The sequence below is a fragment of the Bufo bufo genome, chromosome 6 (assembly GCF_905171765.1).
Source record: "Bufo bufo chromosome 6, aBufBuf1.1, whole genome shotgun sequence".
NCBI lineage: Eukaryota > Metazoa > Chordata > Amphibia > Anura > Bufonidae > Bufo > Bufo bufo.
Window position 1 is genome coordinate 354,521,163 of NC_053394.1, and position 18,855 is coordinate 354,540,017.

General features: G+C 46.5%; 1 protein-coding gene across 3 annotated transcripts in view; it reads left to right on the plus strand.

The window, feature by feature from the left end:
- The window catches only part of MXRA7 (matrix remodeling associated 7), a 61,704-nt gene extending 56,890 nt beyond the window's left edge, over positions 1 to 4,814 (plus strand). For 2 of the 3 annotated variants that reach the window (XM_040438915.1, XM_040438913.1), the window contains one exon: positions 1,116 to 4,814. Coding sequence is in view for 2 of the 3 variants with exons in the window: in XM_040438913.1 (XP_040294847.1) it covers positions 1,116 to 1,155 (40 nt within the window). In the remaining variant the exon portion in view is untranslated. The remainder of the gene's footprint in view (positions 1 to 1,115) is intronic. The other variant, XM_040438912.1, reaches the window with a different exon arrangement.
- The last annotated feature ends 14,041 nt before the right edge of the window (positions 4,815 to 18,855 follow it).

Genomic DNA, 18,855 nt, shown 5'->3' on the forward strand with positions numbered 1-18,855 from the left:
TGCATAACCTAAGGTCTCAGGCATATATCCATATCATAAAGGGGCATAGCTAAAGGCTCAATGGCCCTGGTGCAAGAGTTCACCTTGGGCCCCCTTCTCTCAGTGCTTTGGGGCCAGGGGCATTAAATCCCCATAAACCCCCCCCGTGCCAAATTCTTGACCTAACTCCTTCCCTCCAGCCAGAGGTGTAACTTGACCGGCATGTACTTTCTACTTTTTTTTTTTGGATAGTTATATTCCTTATAGCGCGATATAGGAGAATATAATGGTCTTACTTACTTTCATGCGGCCGTTTCTTTAGAAAACAAAGTTTTATAATATGTAAATCAGGGCTCTACCAGCAAGTAGGGCGTCTACTTGCTGGTAGCCGCAGCAGAAAACCGCCCCCTCGCCGTGTTGATTGACAGGGCCAGCCGTGATCTCCTCCTCCGGCCGGCCCTGTCAGTATTTCAAAAATCGCGCGCCTCTGTTCATTCTGCGCAGGCGCTCTGAGATGAGGAGGCTCGTCTCCTCAGCACTCCCTCAGTGCGCCTGCGCCGATGACGTCTTCTCTTTCGGTGATGTCATCGGTGCAGGCGCACTGAGGGAGTTCTGAGGAGACGAGCCTCCTCATCTCAGAGCGCGCGATTTTTGAAATACTGACAGGGCCGGCCGGAGGAGGAGATCACGGCTGGCCCTGTAAATCAACACGGCGAGGGGGCGGTTTTCTGCTGCATCTACCAGCAAGTAGACGCCCTACTTGCTGGTAGAGCCCTGATTTACATATTATAAAACTTCGTTTTCTAAAGAAACGGCCGCATGAAAGTAAGTAAGACCATTATATTCTCCTATATCACGCTATAAGGAATATAACTATCCAAAAAAAAAAAAAGAGTTTTGTGGGGTGACAGAAACTCTTTAAGGGCAGAATATCTCCATAGTATGGCACTGAATGGAGGTACAATATGGAGGCACAGGGACTGCCTACCATTTTAGTATAGAACTGCTAGGACTCCGTGTGTCTCCTTGCAACTTCCGTGTACATGGTTCGTGTTCAAGAGGCCTTACGACCTCCTGCTTTTCCAATGATGGACACTTGTATCTAGTCATTCCCTCTTGTTTTTGTTTTTCTACAGAGTCGAAGATGATAAGAAGTTTTCCTTACAGTCCAGCTAAAGAGATTTACAGAAAAGATCAGATCTGCCCAATTCACCAATATTATGTCAGCAATCCAAAAACAGCAACCTTATCGGGGAAGATGGGATCACTAAACACAATGCATGGTCTCATACAGTCCTGTAGTGGAAAGGACAGTGGCTTCTCACCTGTGGGACTGTAAGATGTATACATTGTGGATGGTGAAATCACATTTTCTATTATTATAACTGTATTTACAGGCACTGTATAAAGAAGAGCTGCCTTGGCTAAAGGGAATTTGCAAGACCACCTGGCATCCATAACTCATTTAAAGGGGAATTAGATTGTGTCCCTGCTTTAAAAGTGCAATATCTATCGTAAAAACTATGCAACCAATGCCTTATGTTGACATATACATTTCGCTTCATGCACTTTCTAAAGGGCGGAATAGTGAATAGATTGCAGTACAAGCCCCTGTCTTTGAATGCTTAGAGTCAATTGGCTGGGCTAGCTGGGCTTTGTAAAGTTTAGGACCCTCTAAAGAACATAGCAAGCTATGACAAGGCCTTGATCATCTGCTTCCACGTCTCATCACCACATACAATATTTTCCTCCACACCTTCAATCATTTACACGGCTCTATACAACCTTTGCGCTATACAATGCTGCACGACTGCAGTGAATGTTTCTTGTGGGTCTTCATGCATACCTGATCTGAAACTGCCCATAAAAGATAGGTCATTGTTGGCCAAGAAATGATTTGGCTCGAACTTTACAACTTGATCCTCCCATAACTGAATCCAACATCTTCATATCCTTATTTTGGGTGACTGGGAGGAGGGATGGTTGGACTACGGTGGACATTTGACAGATATGTGTCTTCTTCATGGAAATGTCTTCATGAAAACCTCTGTCCAAGGATATCTAATAGTTTCTATGCATCTGGTTGTCTACTGTCTAATGCTGTTCTAACCGACTGTGACCATACACATTAGATTCATATTGGCTGAACTTGACGATTTTGCTGAGACTGGTGGACCATCTGACATGTATAGGGTGTCACAACTTTCCATCAATGGCAGATGCTGGGGATAGAAGCATTGGTTTGTTGGATTCCAACAATCTCAATTAAGTTTTGAGGTGGGACCACTCTAACCATTCAGAACATATGCATACTTGGTCAAGGAGGGGACATTGGTAGGGATAGCTCTTGGCCAAATGAACCTTCAGCTGACAGCTACAGTGTATGAAGTGTATGGCCAACTTTTTTAATGACAATATGAATAAAGTAAGTCTTGCTCACAGCAACAAACGAGGTGGCTATAACTAGGGTATGATTGGTTGTAATCCTACTTTTAAGGTTGTCAAGAAGTCCCCATTATGTTTCTCCTCAGTGAAGAACAAGCCTTGTAAGTAGTGTTGAGGGAACTTCTGTTTTCAAATTTGGCGTACATGGTTCGTGTTCGGGTTATCTAAGATTTTCGTTATGGATTCTGCTACCACAGACCATAACTTATGGTCCGTGGTAGTGGAATCCATAACAGAATTCTTAGATAACCCGAATCCTTGTACGCCGAACTTGAAAACAGAAGTTCATTCATCCCTACTGGTGAGGGTTACACCTGTAGCAATTATAGCTGGTACCATGATTGGTGAACCTACAGGTATTTTACAATTCATTCTCTAAAGATGCTCGTACACCTTCAATAACTCATTCAGCCAACATCTATTCCACCAGGCTGCCTCATATACATGTGTGCTCAGTCGAGCATGCGTTTTCAGTGGCAAGAGATGAGAAAGCCACTGCCAGACATCTTTAATGGCAGTTTATCTCTTGGCAGAACAGAAGGATCAGAGTTGAAGTTCAACTTGCCTGATCACTCTTTTCCCCAACATCATCTGCTGAAAGAGAGTCAGGAGGCCCCAAACACATTAGATAGTTAGCCAGCCCAGCTGAAATTGACGAGTTTGGCATGCCATACACTAAGGAGTATAGGGACCTTAAGGGCTAATCTCAAATGCATGAGACCCCTGTATTTTCATTAGTCCATATTATACTGAGAAGCCAAAATTTTCTGAAGGACAGATGGCCACCTTTTTAGTGTACAGTAGGTTTTTTGCAAAAGCTATAAACTGCACAGTTAATGTGGCTTCACACTGGCATCCCCTTTTATATTAGATGTGATAGAATTCCAGTCAGCCAAAGTTAGATTGCAAGCTCTGCAGGTTGAGTTGGGAGCTTCTCTAATTGGGTAGTTTGCTTGGATTGAGATACATCATGTGTTTCCTTACCAGGGTACAGAGGGAACAACTGGGTGCCATCTTTAAGATGATGGAAAGCAACCAAGAAACCTTTGGAATGATGTCAGACGGAGACTTGAAGGAGCAGCTGAAACTATACAACATGTAGCGTCCTCTGCTGGTTGAAGCAATGTAAAACACATAACATTTCCTCAGAACGGCTGTAATAGAGAGTGTTGTGATGTTTCAGGCGTATCATGGTCGTTAGAGTAGAACAGGATGGTCATTCGACTATGTACGATATTACAACATGCATTGATACTTCTCACAATGCAGTGCCGTTTTCAGAGTAATTTGGCACTCAAGAGCAAATTTCATGAATCACAACTAAGGCACTTTCTATGCACCCTTCATTTATGGATATGCTGTATAAAAAGAGTGTGGTTTCTATAGCCAAGGACTGAGATCTTTTGGGGACCAAATTACAAAATTAAATATATTAAAGGTTGTATGCAATTAAAAACCGCCCCATGAAGAGCGCTACTCTTGTCCATAGACTGCGTAAGATATTGCAGCTCATCCCCATTCATTGTAAGGTAGATGGACACAGCCCATGGACAACGTGGAGCAGTTTCTAAACCGTTTTCATTTTCACAACGTCACGTGAACATTTTGGGGTAGATTTAGAAAAACTGGTGTAAAGGTAAAATGGCTTAGTTGCCCATAGCAACCAATCAGATTTCACCTTTCATTTTTCAGATCTCCTCTGGAAAATGAAAGGTGAAATCTGATTGGTTGCTGTAGGCAACACCAGTTTGCTAAATGGTCTTCCCCTCAAAATTACTATTATTTACAGCTACCCGGAGAACCCCTCTAAAGCAGCAATATACAGTATGCAAGCATATACAGCCCACTGCATGTCTTCTCCCAATGGATCCCCCACACAGTGTTTCACTGTCCTAAGCAATAGCATTTTGTGCTTTCTCTCACTACTGCTGTGTAATTACGATGATTTTCTGTATATAGCCTGATATTTGGTATGAAATCTATATGTAGTTGTCTTATTTTTCTTTCAGTGATGTAGGGTTTCTGCTCTGACAGCTTCTGATCTACACTCATAGAAGCACAGAAGTCTGATGGGGTAGATATAGGGGGGAGATTTATCAAAAGTGGTATAAAATGGATATTGGCTTAGTTGCCCATAGCAACCAATCAGATTGATCCTATCATTTTCTAAATGAGCTCTGAAAAATGAAAGGAGGAATCTGATTGGTTGCTGTGGGCGACTAAGCCAGTTTCCCTGATAAATCTCTGCTATAGTCTTTACTATATGAAGTGAATGGAGTATGTACTTCTCATCATATGGGACTAGGAGATTTTCCAGGCTGTGAAGACAGCTCAGCGGTTTCTTCTTTAACATTTCTTATCATTTCTAATAAAATATTTTGCAAGCCTTATTCTTGTCTGTATTTCTTTCTGTGATTGGACATGCTTATTACACCGTAATATACAGCACCAACTAGTATGTTTGGCCTCAAAAATGTCTAGGGTATAACATTTCTGACTGGTTTTCATAAATTTCTTAGGCTGGGTTCACAGCACGTTTTTCCAATCCGTTTAATGTACAGGGTGGGCCATTTATATGGATACACCTTAATAAAATGGGAATGGATGGCGATATTCACTTCCTGTTTGTGGCACATTAGTATATGTGAGGGGGGAAACTTTTCAAGATGGGTGGTGACCATGGCGGCCATTTTGAAGTCAGCCATTTTGAATCCAACTTTTGTTTTTTCAATAGGAAGAGGGTCATGTGACACATCAAACTTATTGGGGATTTCACAAGAAAAACAATGGTGTGCTTGGTTTTAACGTAACTTTATTCTTTCATGAGTTATTTACAAGTTTCTGACCACTTATAAAATGTGTTCAATGTGCTGCCCATTGTGTTGGATTGTCAATGCAACCCTCTTCTCCCACTCTTCACACACTGATAGCAACACCGCAGGAGAAATGCTAGCACAGGCTTCCAGTATCCGTAGTTTCAGGTGCTGCACATATCGTATCTTCACAGCATAGACGATTGCCTTCAGATGATACGAGATGTGCAGCACCTGAAACTACGGACACCATTGTTTTTCTTGTGAAATTCCCAATAAGTTTGATGTGTCACATGACCCTCTTCCTATTGAAAAAACAAAAGTTGGATTCAAAATGGCTGCCATGGTCACCACCCATCTTGAAAAGTTTCCCCCCTCACATATACTAATGTGCCACAAACAGGAAGTTAATATCACCAACCATTCCCATTTTATTAAGGTGTATCCATATAAATGGCCCACCCTGTATACAAAAAAGGTGTACGTTAAACGGATGCCCCAGACTGATGCCATACAATGGCATCAGTTCACCATAGAGCTCCAAAAAAATTAAAAAAGTATACGTTTTTTTACCTTTGAAAAAAAAAAAGTATACTTTTTTTGTTGGACTGTGCAGGATACAAGAACGTGGTGTGCTGCGTTTTTGTATCTTTTTTTTCCTAACATATACGTCAAACGGAGGAATAAAACGTGATGTGAACCCACCCTTATGCCTCATGCAGATGTCCGTGTCAGTTTTGGATCAGTGGTAACACGGACCGTGTTCAATCCGTGTTTTCTCCCGTGACAGATCCGTGTTGGGTCAGTTTTTTGCTGTCCGTGTTGCATCCGTGTTTCACTAACACTCAACAGCTGAAAAATAATTTTCAAAGAATCTCTTGTTAATGATCCGTGAAACACGGATGGCATCCGTGGTTTTCACGGACCCATAGACTATAATGGGCGTGATGGATCCATGAACATGGACAAAATAGAGCATGCATTTGTGGTAAAAAAACGGACCCACGGACCGTTCTGAAACACTGATGTAAGAATACACACATTAAAATGAATAATGACGTGTGCTGTCCGTGGAGAACACGTACAGCACACGTCCGTGAAACACTGACGTCTGCATGAGGCTTTACTTTGACATCTGCTCAAATGCTTAATGTCAGCTGATGAGATGGAAGTGTTATAAATCTTAGATCAGTGAGAGTGTAAACGCTAGGATCCCCACTGATCGCTATTATGGAGGCCCTCATCCCTTCTCCCTGGCCCATCCAAGGTGAGGAGAAATGATGTGGAGCAGTGGCCAAGCATGTTTTCCAGAGACGGCAAAGCACAGAAAGCTTGGTTGTTTCCATGATCTTGTCTACCTCTGGATGCTCCAATTTCATCCATAAATTGCTGAGATGGGAATACCTGACATGTCTGTTATGGCGACTACTTGCATTCCCCTTGTAATGACAATTCTGGAGCATCTATTCTTATGGCTCTATGTTGTGCCATGCCTTTATTATTCCTACTTCAATTTGAATGAATTAATAGCAGTTCTCAATAAAGGTTACCAGTTGGGCAGGTGTCCCTGCACAGTCTGACACTATCTAATCAGTGCTGCCATCATCAGACCGTGCAGGGACACAACTGGTAACACTTATCTGGACCTTCACTGCAAACTGCTAGTAATTCATTCATAATTTCTAGCAGCAACAATAAAGAAATGGCACATCGTAGAGACATAAGAAGAGATGCTCTTGAATTGTTATTACAAGGAGAGTGCGAGTAGTTATACAGACATGTCAGGAGAGGTAACAGGTCCTCTTCAAAGAACATTTTCTCCCAAAATAAAAAAATGTCTCCTTGTGTCACATTGTTAGAAAACAAGGTAAAAATCATAGGGCCTGTCTTGTCCACGGCAACTGACCACAGCTGACAGGACAAGGATCAGGCAGAAGTACATACCTTCCTAGGGCACTGTCCAACGTTCAATGTGAGGAGGTACAACTTACTCAAGAAATAAAATTTGTCTTCCAGCTACTTCACTCTACATCTGAGTGGCTGGTAATAAATGCAGTGCAAATACTGAGGGCTTTAGGTAAGACCAACTATTCTCCATTACTAAAGAGATGTTCTCATTGGTTATAAAGCAAGCCTATCACAACCAGCTCCTTGGGGCAGGTACCTGTTTCACCCAATCAGTGCTTTCCCTTATGCAGGGGAGGTGCCAAGCCTGCAGATGGAAAGCACATTCATTGTAGTGGATGCAGCACACCAAGGAGAACATTATGTTTACATACAGTAGGTACTACACTAGTGTAATAGTAGCAGCTGGCTGAACATGGGGGAAAATACTTGCACTGCAGTATGTGCAGTGGCCAAGTTTGGGGTAGCCCTTACGCTATACTTTGTCTACCAGACACCGTGGAGGTGTCACCATGTGTTGCTGCTCTCTCCGGAACGGGTGGTAAGGTATGGTGCACCCCAATGGGAAATAAGTCCAGAGAGACAGGGTGTTTATTTACTGGAGGAAGTGCAAAACAATACAGACAATGCAATGGGCTGGTTTCTCCAGACAGAAGAAGGTTTCATGCTAATGAAACACCTTAGCTAACTCTCCCTCTCTATCAGAAGGCTGGCTCTCAAAGCCTGGTGGCCGAGGGTCTGTGGCTCAATCATCTGGCTGGCTCCCTGGTCACAGGATTGGTGTCACACCTGTGACAGGTGTAAGCTGGTATGTCCACACCTCCTGTTCAGGTGTTGATCATGTGACCTTTACCTCTCCCTATTTAGTCTGACTTTACCCATCACTCCTTGCTCTTGATAGCTTCATTTGGTTTTGGAAGAGCTGGAGTGTGGTTCTTGTTGAAGTCATGTTCATCTATCATCCTCAGAAGTTAAGTGTTCCGCTTGTTGTGTTTTGTACCACCCCCCCCCCCCTGTTGTTTACTAGGCCTCAGCGAGATTGTTCTTCGCCAGGGAAGGAACGGGTTGTCTCTGCTCTGTCATTACCTTTAGGGAATCTGAGGGTTAGAAGGGTTTTCCAGGTTCTTGTGTATGGGCATCTCTACCATCGAGAGATGCGCATACGGATAGGAGTTAGGGCCAAAAGCAGGGTTTTATAGGTGGGGACCCTTTTCCTTCCCTAGCGGTGAGGCCTAGTGTCTTTTCTCTTCCTTCTTGTTGTCTTTTGGTGTTCTCACCTACCTACATCCGTGACAATCGGTGACTGAAAATCTGCGGCAGAGCATCCCCGTCTCAGCATTTTCTTCTGGTCACTTATCTAGTCTGGCTGAGTCTCTCCTACTAAGCACTGGTCACTGTCTGCAGACAACTAAAGGCTCCTTATATACAGTTTCTAGCTGAACTAGAACCTTCTAGTGGGAGGACTGGAGTGGAGAAGCACAACCTAAACGTGGAGAATCACAGCTTAAACAGAAACATTGTTACAATGTCTGTCTATCATAGACTTGTATAGAGCTTCAATGCAAGTCTATGGGAATGAACGAACAGTTTTTCCAGATGTCAACAAGTCTTCAGACATAACAGAGTCAAACCAGCCAGTCAGATGGTCCATGTATCTGTTTATTTCTCTCTAAAACATTGCATAGGAAGAAAGTCATAAAGTCTCCCAGAATTAGCTGGCTGTGGATTAACCCTTTCCATAGTGCAGTGCAGCTATAGTATAATAACAGTGCAAATGAACAGGATATATTTCAGTGAATAAACATATAAATGCAATTAAACAATGTGAAACAGTATAAGTGCTCAAACCAGCATAAATCACAGTGCAAGTGTTCAATAAAGTAGGGAGATGATGGCTTTGCATAGTAGTAAAAGGGGCAAGTGTGTACAAATGTCCATAGTTAGGGATGAGAAAACCCTGACCGTACTGTTTGGGTTCGTACCGAACATTGCGGTGAACATTGGCGCCAAAGTCCATGTTTGGATTTTAATTAAAGCTTGTTTAAAGGCTGCGGCACAGCCAATCAACAAGCTTTTAAGCTGTGGGCACTTGGAAGCCATCATAGTTATGCCTAGTATTGGCATGGCTGCGATTGGCCGACGCACCACGTGACCCTGCATGTATAAATGCTGGATCACATGGTCTGCCGCCATTCTGCTCTGACTAGTGTAGGGACAGGACACTGCTGCACTAAGGGACAGTGTTGTTGTTTTTTTCTTTTTGATAACTCTGTGGGTGACCTGTAGGCATTTTTGGTCGGTGCAATACTACTCCTTTGCAACAGGGACACAGAAATACAATAATCGGGTTGTTAATTCTGTGGGTCACCTAAAGCCATTGACGTGATACGGAAATACAATAGTTAATCAGTCTGTTAATTGTGTCAATGACATAAAGCCTTTTTTGGAAGGGAGATACACCTCATCTGCGACACAGAAATACAATAATTACCGGTAATCAGTCTGTTAATTGTGTTGGTGACTTAAAGGCATTTTGGGGGTTCAGAACACTGCATTTTCATCTGTCTTACTGTTATAGGAGAGTTAATCAGTCTGTTATTTGTGTCGGTGACCTATAGCCATTTTTTAGGGTGCAAAACACTTAATTTGCACCCATGACACAGAAATACAATAGTTAATTAGTCAGTTAATTGTGTTGGTGACATAAAGCCTTTTTTGGGAGGGAGATGCACCTCCTCTGCATCCCTGACACAGAAATACAATATTTAACCAGTCTGTTAGGCTACTTTCACACTGGCGTTTTGGTTTCCGTTTGTGAGATCCGTTCAGGGATCTCACAAGCGGTCCAAAACGGATCAGTTTTGCCCTTAATGCATTCTGAATGGATAAGGATCCGCTCAGAATGCATCAGTTTGGCTCCGTTCTGCCTCCATTCCACTTTGGAGGCGGACACCAAAACGCTGCTTGCAGCCAAACGCATCCGTCCTGACACACAATGTAAGTCAATAGGGACGGATCCGTTTTCACTGACACAATATGACACAATAGCAAATGGATCCGTCCCTCATTGACTTTCAATGGTGTTCAAGACGGATCCGTTTTGGCTATGTTACAGATAATACAAACTGATCCATTCTGAACAGATGCAATGGGTTGCATTATCTGAACGGATGCGATCCATGACGGATCCGCAACAAACGCGAGTGTGAAAGTAGCCTTAATTGCGTGACATAAAGCCATTTTCTACCGTCTTACTGTTATAGGAGATTTAATCAATATGTTAATTGTGTCGGTGACATAAAGCCTGAGCGGCCGGCCACTAGCCAGTAGGCCTGCTGCTGCCCACTGCGCTGAGGAACAGAGCACACTAAAGGCAGCTCAAAGAAGTTCCCTGGCATGGCAGTTCTTCAGGCAATGTGCTGACAAGACACGGGTGGTTTGCAAGCTGTGCAGTCAGAGCCTGAAGCGAGGCATACATATTCTAAACCTGAGCACCACCTGCATGACCAGACATCTAACTTCAAAGCAGTGGAGTAGACACCTAAAAAAACACAAAAGATCTGAGGCTCCTCCTGCTCCCTCTTCTGCTGCGGTCTCGGCCTCGTCCTCTCCCTCAAAGTGAGGATGTGACAGCAAAACCATCACCACCAGTGTCACCGAGCATCTCCACACTATCCCATTGAAGCGTTCAGCTGTCCATGCCCCAAACACTGGAGAGAAGGAGGAAGTACCCCCTTACCCACCCGCAAGCCCTGGCCCTGAATGCTAGCATTTCAAATTTCCTGGCCTTTGAAAAGCTGCCATTCTGTCTGGTGGAGACCGACAGTTTTAAAAACTTAATGACAGTGGCTGTCCCACAGTACGTGGTTCCCAGCCGCCACTACTTTTCCAGGTGTGCCCTGCACGAACAGGTGTGTGCTGTGCAACGCCATCAGTGGCAAGGACCGATATGTGGACCAGTAAGCACAGGCAGAGATGTTTTATCTTCCCAACTGCCCACTGGGTAAATGTAGTGGCGGCCTGGCCTGGGGTGCATGTCCTACCACCACCAAGGATTGCGGGACGTTTCTTGGTGCATCCTGTTGCCTCCTACTCCGCTTCCTTCTTCTATTCCTCCTCTACTGCCTCCTCATCGTGTCAGCACAACACGTGCACCACCAACTTCAGCACAGTCAGGGGGAAGCGACAGCAGGCTGTTCTGAAACTCATATGTTTGGGGGGAAAACCCACACCGCGCAGGATCTGTGGATGTGCATGGAAGAACAGACTGATGAGTGGTTGGTGCCGCTGAGCCTCAATCCAGGCCTGGTGGTGTGCGACAATGGGCGAAATCTTGTAGCTCTGTGTGTATTGCAAGGGTATTTTTAGGTACTGATTGGTTCTCCCCTTTAATTGTGTTTAATACTCTGTGTAATAGTTTATAAGTTTCCCTTGTAATGAAGTGGGTTAGAGATGGTACCCATCCCCCATTGTGTTAATAAGACCACATTCCAGAGTGATCTCAGAAACATGCGTGCTGCACACTGGAGGAGTGGCTAACAGTTTTAAACTCTGTGACACACATTCACTGAGGAGACTCTATAGAAGACTTTATCTGGTAGGATGTAGGTATGACTTGCCCTATCTCTTGTCCACCCCGGGGTGTCGGTCATGTGTTATAATGTGGTAGGCAGCCATGAGTATAGCATGATCGACGGATTCTCCATCCCATTTAGGCTAGTGATGTTTATTTACTTTTTATTATTCTGTATGTGATTTGTCCATGTTATCGTATATTTAATCACACTTAGTAAATATATTTATATGTTAAGCCTGCGTAAGCTTATTCATTCTCAAATATTGATCAGAAGAGGACAGCTTGTCGTTGGTCCTGGGCAGCCTGACACACATGAGCAAGTACATGCTGCAGTGCCTGTGTAGCGACCGCTGAGATGCCCTCATTGTTACCAGTGCTAAAAACTGGGTGGCCACCCTGCTGGATCCCCACTACAGCGCGGAGTCAGTGGAAGGATAAGGCGGAGGAAGTCACCAAAGCAGCTGGGGCACTGCCAGCACCTCAGAAAGGAGGGTTAGCATGGCTGAAATGTGGAAAAGCCTTGTCAGCACGCCACAACATCCAGCACCACCAGCTTATACGGAACGTTTTAGCAGGAAGCAGCATTTCATCAACATGGTGGAACAGTACGTGTGCACACATCTGCACGTACTGACTGATGGGTCTGCCCCTTTTAAATACATATATAAGACAGCACTACTTACTAAGACTTCTTAGTTGGTCCAAACGGTAGCGGTGCCAGCAGTGTTGGGCCCTAGCCCGTCGGGCCCCAGGTAGCCAACAAGATGAAGAGATGACCGCAGCACTCAATGTCTTCAATGTTACTTCAGTGTTTATTCACCAATCATGATTGGTGAATAAACACTGAAGTAACATTTGTAAGAAGGTACCTGGAATCATCGTGGATGGAAGGTATGTGTCACCGAAGTTCCTGGCCTCAGTGAAGTGATACACCTTATCTGCATTTTGTTCTACACCAATGTGTGAATAAACACCACTGTTTAATTCAAGAACTGTGTACTTTGCCTCTATACTGCATCCGCTAGTCCTAACTACCAGAGTGAATCCCTACAATTGGTGGAGGATGCGGGCAAGTGCAGTGAGGCTGGCGTGAACGCCAATATATTTATGGGCACAGTTGTATGTCATACATCAAACCAGATGTATTTCAACCCAACGACAAAATGGAGGCTCTTGTGAAGGAGGCTAATTTGCAGCAGCGAGAGACCAACCTGCACCAACTGGAGGCTAATATGCAGCAACCAGTTGCTGCTACAACATGTGATGGGTTTGCAGACAGCAGGAGCAACCCCAAGCGTCCACGATGCCCGGAAAGCAGTTCGAGCAGCGATCCCTAAGATGACCCCTGCAGACGACATCGAAATCTACCTGGCGATGTATGAGAAAGTGGCCATCAGGGAAAAGCTGCCCCGAGACCCGTGGGGTATATTTAGACTTGCAGGACAATCAAGCGACTACCCGAGGGTATAAGGTGAGATTTCGGCAAGACTGGGGGTGAATGTGTTAGTCCGGGCCTAGCGGGTACATCAGTGGGAGTTTAAGCCGGCTGAGCTCGCGAGACCCTAGTATTATGACTCACTCCACCTTTTGCAAAAGTGGCTACAGCCTTATGTGCTGAGTCCCACAGCTATGCTGGATAGACTATTGGCTGACATATTCTGGAGGGCGCTGCCACCCCCTCTCCTGCCAGGTATTTCCTGGAAATGCCCTGAAAATGGTGGACCTGGTGGAACGCTATGAGGCCACCAAGAATATCAATGGGGGCTATTTTGGGAGGAGGGCAGGCAAACTCCAGAACTCCCCACCTCAGGCCCACCGGAATGAGCCAATGAAACCCCCCCGGGAGGTTCCCCTTATGGACCGGACCCAGTTAATCTGCTGGCGGTGTCAGGAACCTGGCCATACCAGGGCCGAGTGTCCTCATCGGGTTGAGCCCATGGACACTAATTGTGGTAACCGACAATCGCTATAACTGTGTGCCACAGGTACCCTGGAGGCTCTAGACCACTTGTGCCAGGTGGAAGTGGGAGACACTCAAGCAGAAGTTCTGCTGGACTCAGGGAGCTTAGTGACCCTGGTAAGGGCTACCCTGGTGCGGTCCACTGAGTATACTGGCCGGAAAGTTGGGGTGATATGCATTCATAAAGACTTGAAAGACTACTCCACCGCGCTGGTTTCTCTAACCACGGTGGCTGGCAGATGGACCCACGAAGTGGCCGTCACCACAAATCTCCACTATGAACTCATAATAGGGAGAGACTTTCCAGGTTTCCCTGCCCTATGGCCGGTTGTGAGAGTTAAGGATACCCCTGAGACAGGAATAAGCCCAGGAGATTGGCCTTGTCCAGGGGGACGGCCAGAACCCTGGGAACCTGAGGCCAAAGGGCCAGCAGTAGGGGTGACCGCCACTTTGGTGGAAGAAAGGGAGACAACCCCGCGTAGGGTAATGGTGGGAGACTTGGAGGAGTTGCCACCGGGTCCTGGGTTGGCAGACCTCAACGTCTCCGGGGAGAATTTCGGTACAGCCCAACGCCGAGACCCAACCCTATCCCGGTCCTGGGAGAATGTGGTAATACTTGATGGTGTACCCCAACAACCTGGGGCCGAGTCGATGTTTTCCCATTTTGTGGTCCACCAGAATATGCTATATCGGGTATACCAACTGCGGGGTGAACCTGTTGAACAGTTGGTGGTGCCTGGGGCCTATTGAAAACTCGTGTTAGAGTTAGCCCACCAACATGTTCTCGGGGGTCATCTGGGACTGCAGAAGACACAGGACAGGATACTACAACGGTTTTACTTGCCCAGTGTCTTTAGAGAGGTGGATGACTTTTGTAAGTCTTGCCCGACCTGCCAAACCACTAGCCCCCAGCACCTGTTCCGCAGTCCCTTAGTGCCCCTCCCGATTATCGAGATACCATTTGAGAGAATCGCTATGGATCTTGTAGGCCCAGTATCGAGGTCCGCTAGGGGGCACCAACACATCTTGGTCGTCCTGGACTACGCCACTCGATACCCGGAGGCGGTGCCACTGCAACATACATCGGCCAAACTCATAGCAAAAGAGTTAATGGAGATGTTTTCCCGAGTGGGGTTCTGACTGACCAGGGGACTCCTTTTATGTCCAAGGTCATGCGGGAGCTCTGTAAATTGCCGAATATCAAACAGATATGGACATCCACGTGGTCTGTTGGACATAGCCAAAGAGGCGTGGGAGCAACAACCCACACCATATAAAAGTGTTGAATACGTCACCCAGATGCAGGAACGTACGGAAACCGTGTTGCCGCTGGTAAAGGAACATATGGAGGCAGCTCAGCGAGCTCAAAGTCGGGTGTATAATCAGCAGGCTCAGGTCCGGATCTTTAACCAGGGAGATCGAGTTTTGGTTCTGGTACCGACAGTGGACAGTAAGTTACTGGCTAGGTGGCAGGGACAATACGAGGTACTCGAAAAGGTTGGAGAAGTAAACTACAAGGTACACCAGCCAGGATGGCGGAAGCCAGAGCAGGTGTACCATGTGAATTTACACAAACCGTGGAAGGATAGGGAGACCAGTACTGACGATAGCCGACCAAGTTTTCTAGGGGGAGAGGTTCCGGCCCCTAAGTCTGATGTAAGGGAAGCGGTTGCTGCAGTGAAGATTGCTGACAGCCTCTCCTCTAAACAGACTCAGGAGGCCAGGGAGTTCCACAGCAGGAACACGGATGTGTTCTCAGACCTCCCTGGATGCACTTCCATAATCCAGCATGACATTGTCACTGAGCCTCAGGCCAAAATCCGGTTGAAATCATACCGGGTACCCGAGGCTCGGCGACAGGCCATCTCTGAGGAAGTACAACTGATGCTGCAACTAGACGTCACAGAGGAGTCTAGAAGTGAGTGGGCCAGCCCTATAGTACTGATACCCAAACCAGACGGGACGTTGCGGTTTTGTAACGATTTTTGAAAATTAAACGAGGTATCTAAGCTTGACGTGTATTCCATGCCCCAGGTAGACGAGCTGATTGAGAGGTTAGGACAAGCCTGGTATTTTTCTGTTTTGGACCTCACCAAAGAGTACTGGCAGGTAGCCTTAACGGAGGCTGCCAAAGAGAAAACGGCCTTCATCACACCGGAGGGGCTGTACCAGTATAAGGTGTTACCCTTTGGTCTGCATGGTGCCCCCGCCACTTTCCAAAGGATAATGGACATTGTGCTGCGACCACATCGTCGGTACGCTTCAGCTTACCTGGACGATATTGTCATCCACAGTACTGACTGGAAAAGTCACCTGCCCAAAGTGCAGGCTGTAGTAGACTCCCTTCGAAAAGCTGGAATAACCGCTAACCCAAAAAAATGAGGAGACAAAATACCTTGGGGATGCCATTGGGCGCTAAGTGATCAAACCCCAAATAAACAAAATAGAGGCGATAAGAAATTGGCCCCGACCTGTCAACACTAAACAAGTAAAACAAACACAAATCACAGAGCAGCACTCACGGACCTCATCGACCACGCCGTAATGCATCAGCCAAGTCAAAATCGCAGATCCTCAGCAGTCATCAGATTAGTCAACAAAAAGGCGACGGCAGCATCTCTAATGCTTTCTTTATTGATCGTCCTTCAAAGAGTGTGTATACAAAAAGCCAGACACACTCTTTGAAGGACGATCAATAAAGAAAGCATTGGAGATACAGCCGTTGTCTTTTTGTTCACTAAACAAGTAAAGTCGTTCCTAGGAATGATAGGCTATTACATAGGATTTGTTCCCTACTTTGCCACGATAGCCGCGCCCTTGACAGAGCTCTTGAAGGGACGAAAATCAGTGATGGTTCGCTGGGATGAGCGGGCGGAAGAGTTTTTTTCCACTTTGAAGTCGGCCCTGTGCGGGTCACCGGCTTTGGTAAAGCTCAACTTTAATAGGGAGTTTATGGTACAGAAAGATGCCTCCGAAGTAGGCCTCGGTGCTGTATTCTCTCAGGAAGTCAACGGGGAGGAGCATCCCGTTGTCTTTTTAAGCCACAAGCTCACCCCAGCCGAAACCAGGTATAGTATAGTGAAAAGAGAGTGCCTGGCTATCAAGTGGGCACTCGAGTCTCTCCGCTACTATTTGATGGGGAGAAAGTTCCGCCTGGTAACTAACCACTCCCCTCTTAAGTGGATGAGCCAGGCCAAAGAGAGAAATGCCTGAGTCACCAGGTGGTTCCTGTCTTTACAGAACTTGAAGTTCTCAGTGGAACACAGGGCAGGCCGGTTGCAGGGAAAGGCGGATGCCCTGTCCCAGGCATACTGTATGGCAGGTGTTCACCCCCTCAGGGTTGAACAAAGGGGGGGGGGGGGTACCTGGAATCATCATGGATGAAAGGTATGTGTCACTGAGGTTCCTGGCCTCGGTGAAGTAAGAGCCGGTATTTTATGCATCAGCAGTAGCTATTGCTAATTGACTCCATGAGAGTTAGCATGGCTGTCATAGCTGATCCGGGACGGCTCTTACTGGGAGTAGTCAAAGTGCTGGGTGGGTGACTACTCCCCATGTTCCAGGCTGGGTTTTGCCAGGCATAAAAACCAGCCAGCACTGCCAGGTGTGTGGATTTACCTCCCTCTGACAGTGGAGTTCAGGAGTCTGTGTGCTGTACACTGAGGGCTGTGCTGGGATTTGAGGTTTGAGCCGGGCTGGAGGACTCAGGCCACTCTAAAGGCGAACAGGCCGCCTATGGACTTGATGAGGCTGAACTGCTAACAGGGTGTGAATTAACACCCAGGAGAAAAGGTGACTTTTATTGTTTATGGACTTTCCTTGGGTGAACAAACACCAAGCCACCTGCGTTTTGTGATATATCTTATCTGCATTTTGTTATACACCAATGTGTGAATAAACAAAGCTGTTTGATTTAGGAACTGTGTACTTTGTCTCTATACTGCATCCACTAGTCTTAACTACCAGAGCGAATCCCTACACATTGAAATCATTGAGTGCTGCGGTCATATCTTTATCTTGTCTGCCCTATTTAACTTCTGGGTCTCCAAATTGGGCACATGGCCTGAGCTTGCCCTTTACACCTTTAACCCCTTAAGGACATAGGACGTACCGGTACGCCCTATTTCCCGAGTCCCGGTACGTCCTGACTTAAATTCAGAATTCCGGCGCCGCGGGGGTTAATCGGAACAGGACGCCGGCTGAAATCATTCAGCCGGCATCCCGTAACAACGCAGGGGGGGGTCATTTGACCCCCCCGTATCGGCGATCGCAGAAAACCGCAGGTCAATTCAGACCTGCGGTTTTCTGCGTTTCCGGTCCATTCGGGTGTCCTGTGACCCGATGAACCGGTAAAAGACTGTGATCGGTGGCGTAATTTTACACCACCTATCGCAGTCCGAGGATTTGGAGAGGCGGTGCTGGCCCTGGTGCTGAACGCCGCTGTCCAGGGTGCTGATTGGTGCAGGGGAGAGAGGCGCGAGATTCAAACTTCCTGCGCTCCTCTCTCCCCTCCTCTTCCTGTCCAGCACCCTGACCGTGCAGCATCGTCCAGCACCAGCTCCTGTGTCCCCCTAATCGGCATCCATCACCCTCCTGCACCCATCGCCACCCAGGTAGGTTAGGGTCAGTGAGGGAGAGGCACCGTTAGGCAGGGAAAGAAGGGAAAAGTTAGTTAGGAAAAAAAAAAAAAACTTTTATTCCAAACTTCCATCTATCCATCTAACCCTAACCCAGACCCCCCCCTGCCACTTTCGCCCGCCCACCCCCGACTAGCCCCCCCCCCACCCCCCCACCAGCCTCCCCCTTCCTCACCACCACTTTTTTTTTTTCTGCGTGCGCTGACTGGCCAGCACTTTTTAGCGTCCGTCCAGTGTTAGCGCATCGCCCGCCCCACCACCCCACCGACCGCTGATCAGCGTTGTACCACTGATCAGCAAGTTTTAACTTTTTTTTTCCTAACACTTGCCCTTTTTTTTTTTGCCTTTTTTAGTACGCGAACACCCATTGCCCCCACACACACGCACATATAATAAATGTTTACACACACGCACACCTACACGCACACACACCCATGGCCCGCCGGATGTTCTCGGCCGAGGAGGCATACGCCCAGATTGGTGAATTTGATGGTGGAGCAGACGAATCTGTACGCCCAACAGTTCGTCGCTCAAAACCCA